Genomic DNA, 22,232 nt, shown 5'->3' on the forward strand with positions numbered 1-22,232 from the left:
GCAAGGAAACACATTCTCCCCTTGGCCCTCCAGAAGGGAACACAGCCTTGCCCACAGCATGATTTTTGCCCAGTGAGACCTGTGTTGGACTTCCATCCTACAGAACTACATGACAATAAATTTGTGCTGTTTTAAAATGATAAATTTGTGGTAATTTGTTGGGACAGCAATAGAAAATGAATATAGTTAGTCATTAGAAAAATATAAATAAAACCATGAGATATACCACTGCACTCCCATTAGAATAGTTTAAAGATTATAGACAGTATCAAGCACTGGAGAAGATTTGGAGAAACTGGATTTTTATAAATTGCTGGTGAGAAAGTAAAATGGTAGAGTTATGGGAGAAGTTTTGTTGCTTCTTAAAGAACTAAACAAGTAACAAACAATGACCTCCAATTGCACCCCTGGGTGCAATTTGTCTTACAGAAATGAAAATGCATGTTTACACAAAACTCATGAAGGAATATTCACTGCAGCTTTCCTTGTAACAGTGCCAAACTAAAAACTATCCTCATGTCCTTCAATGGGTGAATAAATAAACAAACTGTGAATACACACATATTATGGAAAATTTCTCAGCAATAAATAGAAACAAAACACAAATCATGTGACGTCTTAGATGGGTCTTGAAACCACTAGACTAAATGGGGGTGGGAATGGCAATCTTGAGGGGTTTAAAAATTATTTGATTCCATTGTGTCACATTCCCAAGTGACAAACTGTAAAGATGGAGAACAGATCTGGACTGAAACTAGGGGCAAGTGTGTGACCATTAAGGGGTAACATGGAGGACTGTATTTGTGGTGACAAAATATCTCCGTATCCTTCTTGGGATCATAGTTATCTGAATCTAAGTGATAAAATTGTATAGAACTGCCTCTCCATTAGAGTTTATCCAACATCATTCATTAACAGACCAAAAGTGGGGACAACCCAAATGTCCATCAGTTAATGAATGGATACACAAAGTATGGCATACCAATACAACAAAATGGTATTTGGCAATAAAAGGAATGAAGTACTGATATGCACTACACACTGGATAAAAACATTTGGAAAATCTATAAAGACAGAAAGTAAATTGTAACTGCATAGAACTGGACAGAGCAGAATTAAGAGTAATTGCTGATGAGAACCTGTCTTTGGGGAGATGATGAAAATGATCTAAAATTATATTGTGTCGATGGTTGTATAACTCTGTGAACATGCTAAAAATTTAATTGTAAGCTTTTAATGGGAGAATTTTGTAACATATGAATTGCATCTCAATAAAGCAGCTTGAAAAACAAACAAACAAAAGAGAGCATATAAAAACTGGAAGAACGTGAATAAGGTCCAGACCTGAGTTAATAGTACTGTACCAAGATGAGTCTCCTGGAGAGAACATGGGAATTCCCTGAAGGACTATTTTGGAACTTCTTGTGAATCTTATACTACTTCTAAAAAAAAGTTATTTTGAAGAAATAGGTTCTATTCTATGCTCTGGGTGAAAGATATTTTTGACATAGGATGGAATCCTAGTGCAATGAGGAGAAAGATAACGTGATTCCTACAGTCAGAGTAGACAAGTAGATCAACCACTCCATTCTTGCCTCTGCTTGAAGCAAGTGGTGCCCATCTCCAGGCATCAGTAACAAACACACGTAGTGATCTTGATTTAAAAGGACTAGGGTCTTCAAATCATGGTTGCAACAGAACAAATGAGGAGTGTCCAGCCCAGAGACTAGCCACAGGCACCCCAACCAGCAGCTTATTCTACTACTCCTAAAAGTGACTGGGTAGAGCCAGCCCAGCATCACTATAAGCATGGTTCCACCTGCAGACTGGAGTAAATAGATGGAGTTTCACAGAGTAACCTTACAGGGCACTGCAAATACAAAACACACACATGCAACCAGTCACCACTGAAAAGAGCCAGCATCATAAGAGAGAGCACTAAGTGTGGAAGAACACACACCCAACCAAAGAAGCGGTTAATAGAATAGGTACGACAGGGCATAGAGAAACGCCAGCAGCACCTCATTTAACACCTATTTTTCAAGTCTCTCTTACACGAACCAGAAATTCTTTAACTTCTGCATGCAAGTACATTAAACAAAAATAGGCAAAGTTTCTACCATCACGGACATTGCAATTTACTGATGGAGACAGACAATGAAATACGAAGCAAAATATCACAGAATCAAAGATGTTAGGAACAAAAATGAAGCTGAGAAAGAAAGAGATGGGGAAGAAATAGAATGAGTGTGAGAATATTAGGTATGCTTTGGACAGAGAGGGAGTCTTTCTGATGAGGAGGTGACCTTTGAATAAGGATCTGAATGATGTGCAGGAGCAATGAGTCTGTTTAGGGGGTTTGAAATGTTGACAACAGCTAGGTAACTAAAACATCTGGAGAAGAATGGGCAGTGGAGAACCCACAGGAGGCTGGGTCATTCAGACATTCTAGAACAATATGAGAACTTCTGATTTTATTCTAAGTCTCATTAATACACTATGTTCCAAGAGATACAAGAGAATATTTTGACCAACAATTCTTTTAAAATAATCAACCAGCAATCACATGAACCAAAGACTTTATCTTTGAAATGAATCATTCAACAGAGGAGTAGAGGAGCAGAGGGAACACAGAAAAAGAGCAAATTAGCCAGAGAGAAAAAACAAACTTCTTTCCCTCCAGAATGTAGGATATAATATAGGATATATATGTCTTTAAAAGACATAAAGTATGAAAAGGAAGAAGACTTAAGCAATCCATCCAGAAGAGCCAAATCTTATTTAACAACAAGTATTAAAAGAGAACATTAGAGGACTGGGGTTGTGGCTCAGTGGTAGAGCACTTGCCTGGTACGTGTGAGGCACTGGGTTTGATTCTCAGCACCACATAGAAAAAAATGGATAAAATAAAGGTCTATCAACATCTAAAAAGAAATTTTTAAAAGAGACTATTAGGAAATTCATTTTAAGAAAAATTAAGATGAGGCAACAAAATTCCAAACATGAATGTAAATATACACTGGAATCATTCTATTAAAATCTTCAACTTCTAAGAAACAGAAGACTTGGCACCTCATAAAATATAATTATCAAATAACCATGGATCATTATAAAAATTGATCATATACTACACTGCAAAAAAAAGATACAAATTTCCAGAGAAAAGGTATGGCTGGGGACGTAGCTCAATGATAAAGCATGTGCTTGGCATGTGCAAGGCCCTGGGTTGGATTTCCAGTACCACAAAATAAAAAAAAAAAAAAAATCAGTGAACAGCTGTGATATTGATCATGTTCTCTGATCATATTTCAATAGAATTTAAAGCAAGTAATTCATACTTTTTTAAATCCCATGAATTCATAAGCTGAAATATACTCTAGTTTGTGACTAATCAGTTGCCCTGTCACACCTATCAGACTACAAGAGAAAAAGAAAACATGATACTACCTATGAGCGGGTGTGGAGTGCCACGGGAGTGTGCAGGGGCTAACGGAGTAGAAGTAGGCACAGCAATTCTGGAGAACAGCTTAATATTAACCAACAGAACTGGCGATAACTATTCCTGAGGACCTACTCTTAAGCATACATGTTAGAAACTTTTGGCGAAGAAGCAAAAGCATCCTTGAATTAAAAACTTCATCAAGTCAGATGTGGTGGTGAAAGCCTGTAATCAAAGCCAGGTTGAGGTGGGAGGATCTCAAGTTCAAAGTCAGTCTCAGCAACTTAGCGGGGCCCTAAGCAACTTAATAAAATCCTGTCTCTAAATTTAAAAAATAAAATAAAAAAGGACTGGGGATGTTGTTCTGTGGTTAAGTACCCCGGGTTCAATCCCTGGCACCAAAAGTAAAAGAAAATTAAAGAAAAAAAGAGAATTCATCAAGGTATTGTTTTTAATAGCAAAAGTATAGAATCTGCTTTAAGTCAATAGCTAAGGTGATCAATACATGTAGTAACTTTATAGACAGAAATACCATATGATCTACATATATCAACTGAATAATACAGAATCAGTCTCATGAAAGTAGACTCAATATAATAACATTTAAATTGTAAAAATAAAAAGCAATTTATATTGTTTATAAATACATTCATAGAAAGATACATAAAAATTCTGGAGAGTGGTTGGCTTAGGAAGAAGGGAAAAATGGAATTGAAATGGTTTATAAGACAATTTAATTGTATCTATCATATCTAATTTGTTTAAGCACAGGGCTAGGAATGTAAGTACCTTGCAAGGCCATTAACGGAGCAACTAAGTTCCCCTTTACAAAGACTTCAGTGTCTTATCTGAGTAACTAGCACCATTACCAAGTTGCTCATCTCCCTCTGCCCCAGACATAGAAAATAAATAAATAAATAAATATCTTGAAGAACACTTAATCCATTTCATATGGTTTAAATTTTTCATAGGTAGGGCAAGGTTCTGGGTTCAATCCTCAATACCAAATAAATCATTTTTATAGATTAACATGGGAATCAAAAGCATGATAAAAATGTTCAAAATTATAAGGCATCTTTTATCAAAATTTAGGGAATGCAGCTAAACCATGTTAATACAATTCAGAATTTATAAACTTGTGAAATTTAGAACACAAGGAACTGAAAATTATGAAAACTAATGAACCAAGGGTTCTGCTAAAAGAAAAGTGGAAAGAAGAGTAGGATAAACCTGAAGAAATGGAAAGAAATCTTGAATCTAAGAGGAAAATATTATGCCCTATAATAAGAGATTATTAACAGGCAAAACTTGATTATTCAAAAAAAATCTTTCAAAGTACATAAACCTTTGATCAGACTGGCAAAGGAAAGAAAGAGAGATGGCAAAAATAAATAGTATCAGGTTTTGAAAATGGAATAAAACTACAGACACAGTAGGTAGTCTTAAAAATTAGAAGATAATGTCAGCAATTTCAAGCCAATAAACTTGAAAAGCTAGAGCTAGATAAAATGAGCAATTTTTTTTAAAAAAATGGATAATTGTTATTTGCAGAAAAAGAAATAAAAGCCAGAATAGATACATGGCCATTAAAGAAAATGAAGCCACCATCAAATCCTCATCCAACACAGGTTAGCAGGTTCAGACCTACAAAGAACGTAACATACAAATTCTCTCACAAAATTAGAAAAAAGGAAGGAGACATAGTTATCTTATAAGGCTGATTGTTAATCAAAAACAAGGCAAAAACTACCCCCAAAATAAAATTGAATTTAATCTCACATAAGAACATAAAGGTAGATTCTTAACTAAATATTTACAAATCAATCCTAGCAGTTATATTAAAACAAATGATCTAATTGAGTTTGTGCCTGTATATTGATTGTTCACTATTTTTTAAAAAATGTAATTCATTATAACAGGTTAAATATGAAGCAATACAATTATGCAAAATTACATAAGTAAAACTTAGGGTAGAATTTCCATTCATTAATTTTTTTTTCACATAAAATAAGATTCATTAAGGAAAAGCTCCCAGATAACAAGGAGAGGGAAGTTGAGTTAAGGTCTGATTTCATGTGAAGTCCCAGTTTCAGCCTAACCCTCAGAAAAATCTGCAGGATAAAATTTTCTGCAGAGTACTCCTTCCTTGCAGTGAAGAGGCTGAACTTTTGGACTCCCAAACCAGTCAGTCACTGACTTCAGCCCAAGAGGTGTGGTAGGGTGGTTTAGAAGGTTGAGTAGCCATGAGGGTCATAAAACCCCAAGACACTGCTGGCTCTCTATAAGAGCAGAGTTGGCTCCAAAACCAGGTCAGATGCCATCTTATACCTGCAAAAGTGCTTAGCTGAGGGTTGGGCACACGAAGTCCACAAGAGACCAAAGGGCATCTCAGGGGCTTGCTAACAATTTTGACTCTCACCACCAGGCACTGGCTATGGGTCTCCCATCGTGTTTTGTTGCTAGAATGTCTACTATCTTTTAAAGTTCTGCAATTGGCTTTTCATGATCCAGAAAAAGATTCTTCTCCCAGTGGGTAGAAGTGGGTGTCCCTGGAGAGCCTCTGTAAGATTGAGAAACCATTACAGTTGAAAGTGAACAGACCATTTGAAAACTGCACAGAGCATGCTTTTTATTTTCCTGGACTTTTAGTTCAGTGATTTTTCTGAGGAAGGCGCTGGCAGACAGATGCAGAGACTACATTTCCAGAGCTGGTTGTGAATAGTCAAACAGTTCATAGCATCTATCTAATAATTTTTTTTGAACTGGGGATGGAACCCAGGGCTACTTAACCACTGAGCCACATCCCCAGGTCTATATATATATATATATATATATATTTTTTTTTTTTTTTAATAAACAGGGTCTCACTGAATTGCTTAGGGTCTCATTAAGTTGCTGAGGTTAGCGTTGAACTTGCAATCCTCTTGCCTCAGTCTCCTGAGGTGCTGGGATTATAGGTGTATGTCACTGCACCAGGCTAAGAATTTCTGAAGTCCATCATCCTCTTCTTGGTCTCTGGCTGATTTCTCACAGAAGGACAAATTTAGAAGTTCTCAGAGTTGCAGGATCATTTTGTTCAGTGTTTGTTTTGCTGGTATCTTCATATATTCGTTCTACAATATTTTTCTTTATGTAGATTTGAGTTTCTGACCTATATTATTTGCCTTCTCTCTGAGAACTTTTAATATTTCTTGCAAGGCACAGCTACTACCAACAAATTCCCTCATTTTTGTTTGAGAAGGTCTGTTTCTATACTCTTGAAGGATAATTTCACAAGGTTCAGAACTCTAGGTTGGTGGAATCTTTCTCAACTCTTTAGATATTTCACTCTACTCTCAATTTGCTTGCAATAGTTTCTGAGAAAAAGTTAAACATAATTCTTATCTTTACTTATCTATAAATAAGGTGTTATTTTCTTCTGTCAGTCATATTTTCATCACTATGACAAAATACCTGAGTAAAACTACCTAAAGGAGGAAAGACCATGTTTGTTCATGTCTCAGTGGTTTCAATCCATGGTTGCCTGGCTCCATGTTTCTGGGCCTGTGGTGAAAGCAAAAGATCATCATGGCAGAGAGGGCCTGGTGGAACAGAGCTGCTCACCTAATGGTAGTTGGGAAGTGGTGGGCAAAGAGAGGGCAACAAAATAAATCCTTCAAGGACAACTCCTTGTGACCCACCTCCTCTAACCAGGACCTACCTTCCACTATCTCTAAATAGAGCAGAAGGTTAGCAACTAAGCCTTTCGCATAGAGCCTTTAGGGAAATGTTTTAGCTCCAAACCACAACACTTGACTTCTTTTGAGATATTTTCCTTATCTTTGATATTTTGAAGTTTGAAGAATCTTATATGCCAAGATGTATGTTTTATTTATTCATTTGTTTTCTGAATTTATCCTGCTTCTTGTTCCCCGAGATTCCCAAATCTATAGTTTAGTATCTGACATTAATTTGGGAAAATGCTCAGTCATCATTGCTTCAAATAATTGCTCTGTTTCTCTTTTCTATAATTCCTATTACATATCAGTTACATTTTTTGTTATCCTACAGTTCTTAAATATTCTATCCTTTTTTGTTTTTGTTTTTGTCTTTTTTCTCTTTTTCAGTTTTGGTAGTTTCTATTGTTATACCATTAGATTTAGAATTCTTTCCTCAGCCATGTCTAGTTTACTAACGAATCAATCAAAGACATTCTTCATTTCTGATAGTGTTTTTATTTCTAGCATTTCTTTTTTTTGATTATTAGAATTTCTCTGCTTATATTATCCATCTGTTCTAGAATTTGTCAGAATTTTTCCTGGTGAAGCCTTAAACATATTAATTGGGGTCTTAAAAAAATTATTGGTCTGGTGATTCCAACGTCCCTACCATGTCTGACTGTGGTTCTAATGCTTGTTCCGTCTCTTCAAATTATTTGTATATGTGTGTAATTTTTCATTTATTGGTTGGTTGGTTGGTTTTGGTTTTGGTTTTTGGTGTTTTGTTTTTATCTGTTAGGGCTTCTTGTAATCTTTTGTTGAAAGGTGGATCCGAGGTTACCAGGAAAAAAAAAAAAACCAAAAACTTGTGGTAAAAGCCCATTAGTAGTACAGTGGTAAGATACTGGGGCAGGGGAAAAGTTCCATAGTCTCATGAGTAAGTCTCAGTCTTCTGGCGAGCCTGTATCCTGGGCTGTGGACTTTATCAATGCTTCTCAGGATGTTTCCTCAATGAGATGAATTGGGATGGCTAAGTGGGCTGGAGTTGGGTATTTCTTTTTCTTCTCCAGGGTCAGTTAGGTGCTATAGAAACCCCAGCAGGTTGGGCTCTGGTTAAATAGTTTCTCTTGAGGGTGGGCCTTGTTAGGAATAAAATGTGTCCTAATGGTTCATTTCCCTTCCCTCTGCTAGAAGCATGAGGGAATTTTTCTCTGATGTTCACCAACAGGACCAGTTAGAGCTTCTGAAGGTAAAATGTATTCAAGTGTGGGGTCCCCCTGTGACTGGATCCTCCTGAAAGATTTTAACTCTCAGGCTTGTACTAGAGTTCAGGTTTTCCTATCCTGGCACTGGCTCCCATGGAGATTTACACTCAAGGGTTTTTATTCTAGTAAGTTGTGATTCTCTGTTTCTCTCTCTCTCTAGTTGGGGGTGGGGAAGTGGGGTGGGGGACAGATAGTCCTATGAGTTCACCTCTCTGATGGATCTAATAAGAGTTATTGATTTGTTCAGATTTTTGCTTGTTATCAGGATGGAGTAGTAACTTCTAAGTTTATGTCCCCTATACTTTATTTAAATGGTCTTAGTATATTAGGTACATAAGTGAACTGCTTTTGTGAAAAGATGCCTATTAAAATCCTAAACCACATTTAGTGAGAGAACCTGAAAAACATTTCCATTAAAACCATTTCTTCTCTTTTAACTAATATTTGATATACCTTGGAGAACTTGTATGATACTTTCAAAAGGGGGGATATGTATTAAAAATAGAAAAAGAGAGATAAAACTATTTAAAGAAATATTGCTTTCTACCCTAAGTCCAAAACGATACATTAATAAACTCTTAGAAATACAAAGAGTTCAGCAAGGCTGAAAGTAAAAATCAAATTCTAAAATATTATTTATATATGTTAGCAAAAAAAAGTAGAAAATGTTTTTTATGAAGGCTGTCAATAACACATTATATACATGTGTTGAAATGTCACATGGTACTCCATAAACATGTATAATTTTTAGTAAAATTTTAAAATGTATTAAAAGGTCTATTTCATATGGGCAACAAAATTATAAGATATTTACAAATAAAATATGTCTCAGACCTTTGTGGAGAAACTATGAAATTTTACAAAAAGACATCAGAGAAGATTTAAATAAATGAAGAATAATTAAGCATTTTATTACAAGTTCTAACTAATAAAAAGAGCTAGAGAAAGTGAAGTATAAATGATGGAAAAATTTAAGCAAGCCCAAAATTATAAAGCAAAATAACCATCTCATTTGAGATGGCATAATTTTTCTGGTAAGCATGTTTAAACCCCAAGAAAATGTGAAATTAGGAGTGTAATTTCAAGATAAACTAAGCTATATCATCAATATTTTAGTGTTAAGAATTTTGTATGTATGCATATTTAGAATTTTATCCAGCAAGCCAGTCTTAATGGCACATGCCGATGTAAATTCCAGTTATTCAGGAGGCTGAGGCAGGAGGATTGCAGGTTTGAGGACAGACTAGGCATCTTTGAGAGACCCTGTCTTGAAACAAAAAGTAAAAAGGGCTGGAAATGTAGCTCCATGCTAGTGGGCCACTGGGTTCAATTCCCAGCACAAGTAACTAACTAACTAATTTGGTCTATTAGACTACACACACTTGAGTAATAGTTTTGTGATTCCAACTTTAAATGTATTATTTAATTATTTTATTGAGGTTAGTGATTTTGATCTAATATGTTGCTTTGTGTCCATTAATGAACATTTTTAAAACTTAAGAATCATGCTTATTAATGTAATTTATTTGATACATGACTTATTTAAGAACTCAGGAAAATTTTGTTTGTTAAACCAAATGGTGTAGAACTTAAAAAGGAAATGTAGCAGTTTCATGAATACAGTTTGACATAAAGAAGTCTAGATAACTGTGTTTATAAATTGGGCTTAACGTTAATCAAAGACCTTTTACAAGTGGATTGTTAAAAATTTTGCTAGTCCTATGAATAGAATTACAAATTTTTAAGTTCTACCTTAAATATAAGAAATAACTTTCATAGCCTGTAACTTTAATAAGCTAAAAATCTTTTAAACCAAAATTAACTCCCTCAGAGAATTTTCTGTGGGGGAAAAAAAAATGTCATCTACAAGGTGCCAAAAAATTTTAGCTGGCAATATTGCTTAGTAAACATGCACGCAGAATAATACCATGTGTTTCTACACATACATACACACACACTACACATGTGTGTAGTGTTTGTCGTGTGTGTATATATATATTTTATATGTATATATATATATATAAGAAAATGGTAAATATGACAGTGAGATAAGAAAATGATAATAAGTAAAAAAAATAAAATGAAAGATAAGAAAACATGAAACTGTAATAGTGTTTCCCTGGAAAAGTCAGGTAGACTTTAATTCTATCAGTAACCTTTGACTATTTTGCAATGCGAAAGCATTCATGTATTACTTGTGTAAGTAAAAATAAAGAAAGTTCTTTGTCAAGTCATGTGTACCCATTTCAGGTTCAATAATCGGGGTCAACGTACTTCCGACTCTATTTCATCTCAAAACAGTTCCGTGTCAGACACAGTTAACCTTGGTCCTTTTGTCAACAGAAAGCCTTTCATTTCTAGGATTACCATTTCCGACCACCTTTCTGCTTGAGAGCTTTATATAATGTGTAAAACTAAAAGTTGCAAACAAGACTCAGAATGTGATTTTGGCACTCATGTAGAGAGTTCAGTTATTCTTGACATAGTACCATGGCATGGGATAAAACATCTTACAGTGGTTTGGGGAATATTAATGAGAAAATTAAGAAAGCAGGCTTGAAAAGGGGCACTGGCATGGGGAGTTGTCACATAAGACCTCATTTTCCAAATATAGCCAAGAGAAAACACTTGTTATTTTCAAAGAACTAAGGGTAGAATTCCTATTGAGCTAAGATTCTTATTTGTTTGCTGGCAAAATCAGCCAGCTTAGGCATGAAAGGATAGACTTCTGGGCAAGGTCCTTAAAAGAAGGCGGAAAGGAAAGAGGGGTGATCCAGGGCACTAAGATTTTATCCAAGGACAAAACCAGGAGGGTCCTCATATTGAATCAGAGTTATTAGAACAAGTTCTTTTAAAATGATAATCTTTGATCCTCTTTTGAAGAACAAATTGACAAAATAAAGTAGCATAACTGGAGCTTGACCCCAGACGTGGATAAATGGGTGGTTCCACATGCCTCCCGCCCCGTCTGCAATGAGTCATACTTCCATGTAAAAGCCATTACGCTTTTAAGTTTTGAAGTATTAAGTCAACATCACTGAGAAGGACTATTTGTGTTTGAATAAGAGGCCTACCCTGATTTGTATGCCAAAACTGAGCTCACCTTAAATTCGAGTTCCTCAGCTTCTGTGAAATATAAAATAAGGAGAAAAAATGTAGAGGCTTAAAAAGAAATAATAACAACAAGATACTACTTGCCAGAAAACTTAATGAAAAGAAGAAATGGAATAGGTCTCCAAGAGTAATTCCTTAAAAACCCTCATTTCTATTCTCCTAAAAGAATACAAATAAATTAACATTTAGATTCCTCCTGCTTTGTCTGTGCTGTATACACATAGTTCATTAGCAAAGATGGGTTCCTGGAAATGGAAGTATTCACAGAATGAGCAATTTTCTGGTTTTTCTAATATTTTCCCTCTAGAGATAGTACCTAGCAGCACCCACTGGCCCACACTGCCCACTCTCACCCCAGATTACATTCATTAAAATGCTGGCCTGTCTTGCCAGCCTGCTGTCAGGTTCAGACAATCCCTGACAATATCGAGGGCTCTTCCGAGTCTCTGCTAATCTGCTGATCTTTACCTCTGCTTCTCCGATGTCTCCTTGAATGGGCTTTGACTCTCCTTCTAAACTTGATAGCCACTGTGTTGCTCTTCCTTTGTTTCCTGTGGCAGGTCCAGGTCTATCACTTGTACTCCTTTTGTCAGGCCCTTAGGAGTCAAAGCTGTTTATCAGAACAAAGAATAAATGGCAGGAAATGGTACCCAAAAGAGGAATTAATGCAGTGTTCAGAGCATTCACCTATTTAAACAAAATATCAGAGTAGTTTTTCACCAATTACTAGGTAAGAACATATGGTAGACCTCAGGATTTAGGAAAAGCATATATACTTGCAATGTACTCTCAGCTCTGTGTGTGTGTGTGTGTGTGTGTGTGTGTGTGTACACAAGTACAGAGTTAGCCCTCCATATCCATGGGAGGATTGAAAATAACTGGAAAAAAGTGTGTCCATATTGAACATGTACAGAGTTTATCATTATTCCCTAAATGATACAAGATAACAACTAAGTACATAGCATTTGCATTGTATTAGGCATTACAAATAATCTAGAGGTGATTTAAAGTATGCAGGAGGATGTGGATGGGTTATATGCAAACACTAGGCCATTTTACATAAGGGAAATTGACTTTCCTCAGATTTTTATATCCATAGGTGATGGGGATAATCAATCCCATCGAGATACTAAATAATATTTCAATGAAAACTTCATAAAGAATCAACGCTGTGCGGGATGGAATAAAATGAATCACTTACATGTTGAGGCAATAGTTTTGTGTATTGCGGCAAGAGAGGTCACACATCAAAGCAGGGTCCAAGAATTTTCACACGTGGAGGACAAGAGGGAACCAGCTAAAAAGAGGAGGTGGCAATTTGAGAATAGGATCTTAAAATTGAGATTTTTGGAAGTTGGAGATTGTAATTACTAATAATGACAGTCTTAAAATATAACCACAGGAGTTGGTGGCCAAGCAGGAAACCTAAAAAGCTAGACATGGAAAAAATTACCTATACTGATGCCAAACTCACTAAGAATTTTGTCAGCACAGTATAAAAGGAAATGATTATGAGGCAGGAGCTTGAACCTTCTCAGAGATGGGGAAATGTTCTGGCATTAGGAGTCAGGAAATAACACAAAGAGTTGAACAGAATATTTAGAGATATTGAACATGAAGTGGGGTTGTTTGATTGTTTGTTTATTTATGTATTTAGTGGTACTGGGGATTGAACCCAGGGCACTTAACCCTACATCCCACAGTCCTTCCTATTTTTTACTGTTTATTTTGAGAGAAAGTCTCACTAAATTGCCAAGGCTAGCCTCAAACTTATGATCCTCCTGCCTCAGTCTTCTGAGTTTTTAGGCATGCACCATGGGGCCCAACATATAGGATTTTTATTAATGACTAATTAGGAATTCCAGATGCTGTAATGAGTTTTGGAAGTTGGGGTGAATTGGGAGATAGCGAAAGTGCTATTAAGTAAAATTACAAGAGGTCATTGTTTTGGATTAAGTGTGCATGAAATTCGGACAGACCACACTAAAAGTCAAAATGGAGTTACTGATATGAAAATTCCAAGTCACTAAGCTAAAACAAAGCTGTTATTCTGACCTCCCAAGAGAAATCAATATTAGAGAATTAACAACCAAATTTCCCCAAAAGGCCAGTATCAATTGATAGGACAGTAAAGTCCCCTCTGCCTTAATTCTCACATGAAAAAGGTAACTTGATGTTAAATATTCAGATATTTTTCTATTGGTCACTCACCCAGTCCCCACCTTACAAAGAAAGTAATTTTGAAACAATACATCTTATCTTTGTGTTCTGTTTCTGCTTTTTTCAGTCTTTTTATGCCTATAAAATCAATATCTTTTGCTCTACTCATAGGAAAAAAATCCTTTTTTAAAATTAAATATATTTTTAAAACATAAAAATTATACATATAAATGGAGTACCACTGACGTTTGGATATACATTGATTGTTTGGATAAACATTTATACATTGTATAACATTTAGATCAGGTTAAACATATCCATCTCCTAAAATGTTTACAATATTTTTTATGGTGAAAACATTCAAAATCCTTTCTTCAAGATTTTTGAGATACTCAGTACAAAACCGCTACCTATGGTCACCCTATTGTACAATAACTTGTTACTTTTAATTGTACCTCAGTACCCATAGATAATCTTTAAAATTTCCTCCCTTCCTACCCTCTTCCTCCTCTGGTAACCACCAATTTACTCTCAACTTCTATGAGACCAACTTTTATAGATTCCACATGTGAGAGAAATCATGCAGTACTTGTCTCTGTGCCTAGCTTATTCCAATTGACATAATGATCTCCAGTTCCATCCACGTCAGGGTTTCATTCTTTTCTGTGTGTGTGGTTAAATATTTTCCATTGTGCATATGCAGCATGTTTACTTTATTCATTCATCAATTGACACTTAGGTTGTTTCCATTTATTATCCATTGTGAACAGTATGGCAATAACGTGGGTGTGCAGGCGCCTTTTTGATATAATTTCATTTCCTTTGAATATATACTATATGGTGGGATAGTTGGATTATATGGTGATTCCTTTTTCAATTTTTTGAGGAAGCTTCACACTGTTCTCCATAATGGCTGTACTAGTAGCCAACAGCGTAAAAGGGTTTCTTTTCTCCACGACCTTTGCCAGCAGTTATCTTACTGGAGTGAGGTGATACCTCATTGTGGGTTTATTCGAATTTCTCTGATGATTAGCAATGTTGATCATTTTTTTGTATATACCTATTGGCCATGTGTATGTCTTCTTTTGAAAATGTCTATCTAGATCTTTTTTAGATCTGCCAAGTTTTTAATTGGATTATTTGGGTTGTTGTCTTTATTGTTCTATTTTTGCCTATTTTTTTAGTGTTTTGAGTTTCTCACATATTCTAGATACCAACTCATTGTCAGATGTTTTGTTTGCAAATATTTTCTCCCATTCTGTAGGTTGTCTCTTCACTCTGATGATTGTTTCCTTTGCTGTGCAAAAGCTTTATAATTTGACATAATTCCACTGGCCTATTGTTGCTTTGTTTCCCGTGCTTTAAGGGTTTTATCCAAAAAAGTCATGCCCACTGTGATGTTCTAAAAGAATTTCTCATTTTCTTCTAGTAGTTTCAAGCATTACATGTATGTCTGTCTTCAATCCATTTTGAGTTGGTTTTCATAACCGGTGAGAGATGGGTGTCTGGGTTCATTCTTTTGCATTTCAATTTTCCCAGCACCATTTATTGAGGACTATCTGTTCTCCACTGTGTGCTTTTAGCACCATTCCTGATAAATCACTTGACTGTAAAATGTGTGAATTATTTGGGGGCACTCAGTTCCACTGGCCTGTGTGTCTGTTTTTATGTCGATACCATGTTGTTTTGGATACTATATCTTTGTAGCATTTTTTTTTTTTTTCAATACTGGGGATTAAACCCAGGGCCTTGAGCATTTTTACCACGGAGCTTTTACTCCAACCCTCTTTGTAGCATATTTTGAGACCTGCTAGTATGAGGCTTCCAACTTTGTCTTTTTGGCTCAAAATTGTTTTGGTATTTTCACTCTTTCATGCTTCTACGAGAATTTTAGGATTATTATTTTTAGTTATGTGAAGAATATCATTGATGTTTTGCTGAGGATTTCATTGAATCTACAAATTGCTTTGGGCAATAGGGACTTTTGTGCAATATTAATTCTGATTTATAAACATGGAAGGATGTTCCAATTTTTTATGTCCTCTTCAATTCTTTCATAGGAGATTTGTCATTTTCATAGTAGAGGTCTTTAATCTCCTTGGCTAAATTTATTCCTAGGTTTTCTTTGTTTGGTCTTGTTTTGTAGCTACCATGAATGGGAGTCCTTTCATGATTTCTTTTTCAGTAATCTCATTATCAATATATAAAATTCTGCTGATTTTTACATATTGACTATGTATCCTGAAAGTTTACTCATTTATCAATTCTAATAATATTTTTGTGGCATTTTTAGGTTTTTCTATATATAGAATCCTGTCGTCTGCAAACAGCGATAATTTCACTTTCTCCCTTTCTTTTATTTCTGTCTTGTAAAACTGCTGTGGCTTAGACTTCCATATTCTGTAGAATAAGATTCATGAGAGTGTACATCCTTGTCTTGTTTCTCATCCCGAGGAAACAGATATTCTCTGTGGGTTTGTTATAACCTTTATTATGCAGAGCTATGTGGACCATTGATTGTATTTTATGGAAGAACTTTTGTCCAATTCTGGAATCAAAAGTAAAGCCAATTAAGAGCTTTAGACTAAATTGTTGTAATCTGTCCTTTAACAAGGTCCAACACACTAGGAGAGTGGACCATGAGGATTACTGGAGATTCAGGGCCTTTTCCATGACAGGGAGGAAAGGTCTAGTGAGGCCACATTATTCCAAGGAAGGGTGATCCCACCCTCCTCTTCCCTATGGTCTCCAGTCTCTGTGGAGTAGAAAATAGGTTTCATTTTTCATGAACAGGAAGTGACTGCCTGGAGCACTGTATGGAGACTGTCAAGCTACTTACCCAGATTCAGGGGAAAGGGAAAAGACCTGCCTCATGCTAGTATCTGCTTTCCCTGTTCAAAGGTGATCTGTAAAAATGTAGTTTCTAACTCTCCATTCCATTTCCCATATTTCAACTGGCTCCTAACCACTTATACACCCATAAAGCTCTTAGGACTTCTCCATATACCACTTTGCTTCAGCTACTACCTCAAATCTTTCTAAAAATCATCTCCTCAGCTTGCTGCAATCTCTGCTCATGATTCCCAAGTCTCCATCTCCAGATAAGACCTCATTCCTGAGCAAGGGAATCATGTCTGCTGCTGTCTCCTGGACTTTAAGTACACCAAATGTGCCAGGTTCATAACTATCCTCATTTCCCACTGCCCCCACACCATCCCTATCACTCCAAACTGTTCCTCTCTCATTCCAGTTAGTGTGCCCCCTTTCACTCATTTGAAGAACTCAAGTCATCTTCAACTCCTCCTTTCTCCCACATCTTATTAGGTACTATTCCTATCCATCCAACCTCTGAAATTCCTTAAATCTGCTTCTCTCCTCCCTTCTGGCTACCTCTGCCTGTACATACCTGTATATTCTCTCAAATACACTTAGGAAATAGATTCCAGCCACCATTCCCATAGTCCTCAGTGACCTTTGTAAACCTTTGTAAAACACAAAAGTTTTCCCTTCCTTGAAAGTCTTTGTGACTTTCCATCACATGTATGATAAAGATCAGAGCTCTTTAAGTGTTCCTGACACTTAGGACTGCATGTTCTCTTCTCTGTATCCGTTTGTCTATCTGTCTCTCTCTACTCTGACCACCACTAAGGCAGAGAATTTTTGCCTCCTTTACCTTTGAATTTCCACTAACTGCTTGAAGACATAGAATACAATAAATGCTGAGTGATATTAATACCAGCAAGAAGAGGAAAAGTATAAGCAGCAGCATGGTTTCTAACTCTCATGCAAGTTGATATGAGGTCATTTTCCGCATCTTACTACCAACTCATTCATCTCCACTCTTACCATGAATAACAAAGAACAAGAGATATAGCAAGGGTGAAAATGGGGTCTGAGTATGCATTTCTCATGTTGGATCCTGATTCCACCATTTTCCAGGATTGTAACCCTGGGCATGATTCTTAATCTCTAGCCTCAGTTTCCTCACCTATAAATGGGGGAGAATAATAGGACCTAATTCAAATGGTTACCTGAGCTTCTCACTGAACATTTAGAAGTGCTCAAAAAATAACAGCCATCGTTGTTACTTCAGTTGACCTCTTCAGTAAGCCTTCTTCATCAGGCTTCTGAAAAGGGTTGTACATATTTTTCATGAATGGATAATTACAAACGATGTTACTTGGCCAATGGAAAACATGTACTTCTTAGAAGACAAAACATGTCTCTTTTCACCATATAGTCCAGGTCATCCATTCTGCCTTGGATGGAGGTTAGGGAGTATTTTTTCTCCTTCTCCCCTTCACTTTCCAGTGTTTTCTACCCACCTCTGTCCTCTCCCCACAGGTCCAACAGCTCCTAGAAGAGGCAGCAAAATTTCTGAAGAAATAGTTTTAGGTCTCAGAGACAGAAGGGCTGTCTGGCCTAGACTTTGTCAAGTTCACAAAGAGCCTTAACTGTTGACTTTCAACCTTATCTCAGAATTCATTCATTCACACATCATAAAGACACATCAATACAACTGAAAGAAAAAAACTCTTCATCTTAAACCAGGGTTCCATAACTGGACCACTCCTTCTGTAGTAAGCCAGAAACAACATTTTTTAATGAAACAATTATATTGTGGCTAGCACATTACATTGCATTTTATATTCATGTATGAGTTAGAGCTCTACAAACAAGTTCATATTTTTAACTTAATATCTGAATATGTTAATTTGTTGAATGTAAATATTTTAAAATATATTACAATCCTCTTTATGCTTAGGTTATGGCACTTTTTGATATATTGAAGTTTCAAGAAAATAGCCTGGCTGAAGGGAGGACTCCTTTACCCCCAAGAAATCCTGGAGAGAAGCATCTACAAGGGACCTCTTTCTCTTGCTGATCTGTGTTAAAAGATCTGTCCTCTTCTTTAAACAGAGGTAAGGAAGGGAAGGAATAAAAGGGATTTGTCACACATTATATAAAATGACAATAAGCATGAGTCACCAATTTCACAAATTACCATAAACATTATGTGCAGTGACACTTTGCAAGGAGTTTTAAAGACTTAAAGTACAACCATAAGAGACAGTGTGCTCCCAGGACCATTTTCAGTGTGTGAACTCTTTGTTTCTGGTCCAAGATGAGATAAGTATGAAAAATTGAGTAAGCATTTAGAAACCGTTATAGAAATTTGACAACATAATTTTATGTCTGTTGAATCAAATAATAAAACATCTGAGCTTGTATTTTGTACATCTGTTATTTTAGTTTATTTTCCAATAATTTATTTTCATTTTATTTTACAAAGGCAAAGAAAAATCAGTCCTTTGCGACACAGTTTGAGAAGCATTGATAAAAAGGTATTGTTATTTTTGAAATTTTGCTTAAGAACCACTAAATTTCTGATTATAAACTAGTCATTATTTGAGAAAAACACTTTTGTACCAAGTCTAGAGAGTTGTCGGCACACAGGTCCCAGAACAAGTTTGTTTTGTATTGAGTAACTTGGTTATTGGGTAGTCAGGACTCATTTTCCCCATGCAGTAACAAACCAGGGGTTACTTGGTGTTGCTTATAAATCCCAGTATCTTAAATGACAGTGAGGCTACACTATACAATTTAATAATCCAGTAGAACATTTTTGCAATGGAAAAGATAAGTTTCTGATTTCCAAATCAGTAAGATAAAATCTCCAAGAAACAATGAAAAAGGATGGGGCCACAGGACCTCTCACACAGAATAATGGGGGAACTCACTGTTCATATGAATAGAATTCAAACACAACTCCTCTAAGATTCTCTGAAAATGAGGGTAGGTAGGTTTAGTTGGACTTGAAAGCTCTGGTTCTTTATTTCAAATCCGTCCATTCTAAACTCCAGAGTATTGTTTCCCTTGACTCCCCAACACCAACGCAGCAAGCAGCCTTCATCATCCTGAACTGAAATCTGTCAGTGTCTAACTCCAGATTCCTCTGACCTTGTAGCTGTTGTTTGGGACTGTGAGGACAAGTCTGGGCTTGGTGAGAAACATTGCTGTGATCCCTAAGTGATGCTCTGTGGGCCAGGGAACAAGGGGAAGCCAGCACAAGAGCTGTTTTTTTTGCTATGGAGCCCAGCCTAAAAGCTGCAGATCCCCAACCCTTTCATTTCACCTGAAACCAGGCTGAATTATGAACATGACTTTTTCCCCCTAAACTTGGAAATAGACATTAAGAATGGCACGAAACTAGGTAATCTTATTTCCAGTCTATTGTTTCTTATTTTGGGACACATGTAAGATGTTGTAACCTGGCTCTTCACTTTTGACCTTGATTCCACAAGGCATAGTTTTATATACTTCCTGCTACCCAGGAATCTTTGGAATAAGACTCGCAGACCTAAGTAAGAAGTTCAGATAATAATCTCAGGTCCTCTGTTTTAGGTCCACCTTCTAAATTCTGACTGCATTTGTGAGATTCTGCTCCTCCCCAATGATTAGCACCAGATATGAGGGGATACCCCTCCCATCTATGTAGAAACAGCCTTACCCTAATTCAGGGTTCTTAAGCGAAGAGGCCCATCAATAGTCTTCACACAAAAGAAAAATAAAGCTTCCTGTACTTTCAAAGAACAACTACTTAACTCTCTATGTCCAGAATAATCCAATATCCATTAGGACTGAATCAGAGATATATAGAAACAGGTCTTTTTTCTTTTTGGAAAGATGTGGGTGAGAAAATTGGCATTTGCTTTTCTTCAGTGGTTGTTGGTAAAACTGATGTTTGTTAAACATTGACAAATTTTGACCATTTCTGCCTACATATTGTAGGGTGCGATTAAACTCTAAAAAACATGAGAAGATAGTTTCAGATGTAGTCATTTGTTTGTAACTGTCTCAATTTTCTCTTTCCCCCATCACTGGGGATTGAACCCAGCACTTTATCATTGAGTTTAGCCATAGCCCTTTTTATTTTTAATTTTGAGACAGGGTCTCCTTAAGTTGCTAAGGCTGACTCGGAACCTGGGATCCTCCTGCCTTAGAATCTCAACTCTCCCAATGGGTATATATATTTACGTGTGTGTGCGCGCGCGCGCATTTTTTCTTTGTATTAATAAGAGTATAGGAAGAAAAGAAGGCAAGAAAGAGAAAGGGAAGTAAAAAGAAAAAGATTTACTCTTATTCTCATAAACTGAGTTTGTGTTAAAAAAAGAAAAAAAAGTTCTTAGGTTTTTAGTCTAGATGAAGTCTTGCCAGAATCAAGATATTGTTTTCCTTCCATCTACATCTTATTATAAAAAGCAGTAATTCCAACATGATATATTTACAAGATATGCCCCATTACTATTTTCCTCAATTAAAAAAAAAAAAAAATCTTTAAAACTTTGGAAGTTTATTACTTTCCAGTAGGAAAAGGAATGTCTTTGAAGAGTGGGAATTGAGAAAGGTGTGCCGGGTTTTGTGGGGGTTGTTCAGGAAGGGACGGAAGGCTCTCCAGGTTTCGGGCCATTAACCTAACTCAGGCGTGGGAGAGCTGCTCTGGCGCGGGAAGGTGTCTGGGTTGCAGGTTCTCGCGGACAAAGGCCGGGCCCAGCGCTGGGCGGAGTCTCGGCAGCCGGGAGCCGGGAGCAGGGGGCGGGTGGGGCGGGCCTGCGCGCCGGGCTGGGAAGCTGGCACCGCCCACGGTGCTGCCCGGCCTGGCCCGAGCGACTCCGCGGCCCGCTCCCGCGTCATGGGGCGGCTGGTGGCTGTGGGCTTGATGGGGATGGCGCTGGCGCTCTTGGGCGAGAGATTCCTGGCGCTCAGGTAGGTGGGGCTTCCGGGCGCCCCTCCTCGAGGGTCCCCAGGCTGCAGGAGGGGACTTGGGTGGGTGGAGGGATTCTCCAGGGCGGGGGACCGTGGGCGGGGTGAAGAGCTGTTGATTGCTCGCGGTTCCCCCAGCTAGCTGGGCCCACCCGACTCCCTCCAGGGACACTTTCTAAAAAGTTTATAATCCTTTTCTGCTTACGAAGTTGCAGAAAGTTGGCAGGGAAGTGCTTCGCAATTACTCAAGGGCAAACCTAGTGCTTTAACTTGAAAACAAAACTATTACTCATGCATTGAAACTTTAATTATAAAGATTTATTTCAGGTCACTGGTGCTGCTTCTCTTTGTTGCTTGAACCAGATCCCTACTTAATATTGTGCTCTCCATCCCTCCCCAGCATAGTTGGAGAAACTTTCCTGTTCCCTGATTTTGGAGCTGTAGATCAAAGCCACTTGACAAAGCTACTGTTCTTACATCACTTCCTTATTTATTCACCCGGGATCCCTGAAGCCAGAAAGTCGAACAGTAGAAGCACATCTCATATTTTAGTTATATTGAAAGCATGATGGTTAAACATCAAGATTTCTAAATTACCAATTAAAATTTTATAAGCTTCATGCAGAAGAGTTCTGGAAATATTGAGCACCTACTATGTATGTTTGTCCTGTTCTCCTAGGCAGGCTCCTATAGTAAATTTAGACTAATGGAGTGTACCTTAATATAGGGGAAAAGAGAAATAAAATAAATATATGAATTGGTATGCCCAGGTAAGGTACAATGGAACCCATG

At 37.0% G+C, this 22,232-nt stretch overlaps 1 protein-coding gene across 1 annotated transcript in view; it reads left to right on the forward strand.

Moving 5' to 3' along the window:
• The first annotated feature begins 21,282 nt into the window (after positions 1–21,282).
• The window catches only part of LOC306668667 (serum paraoxonase/arylesterase 2), a 34,898-nt gene continuing 33,948 nt past the window's right edge, over positions 21,283–22,232 (forward strand). The window contains exon 1 of the mRNA XM_079152262.1: positions 21,283–21,443. Coding sequence (XP_079008388.1) covers positions 21,370–21,443 — 74 coding nt within the window. The 5' untranslated portion in view covers positions 21,283–21,369. The remainder of the gene's footprint in view (positions 21,444–22,232) is intronic.

Source organism: Sciurus vulgaris (assembly GCF_902686455.1).
Source record: "Sciurus vulgaris genome assembly, chromosome: 8".
In the NCBI taxonomy this organism is placed as follows: Eukaryota; Metazoa; Chordata; class Mammalia; order Rodentia; family Sciuridae; genus Sciurus; species Sciurus vulgaris.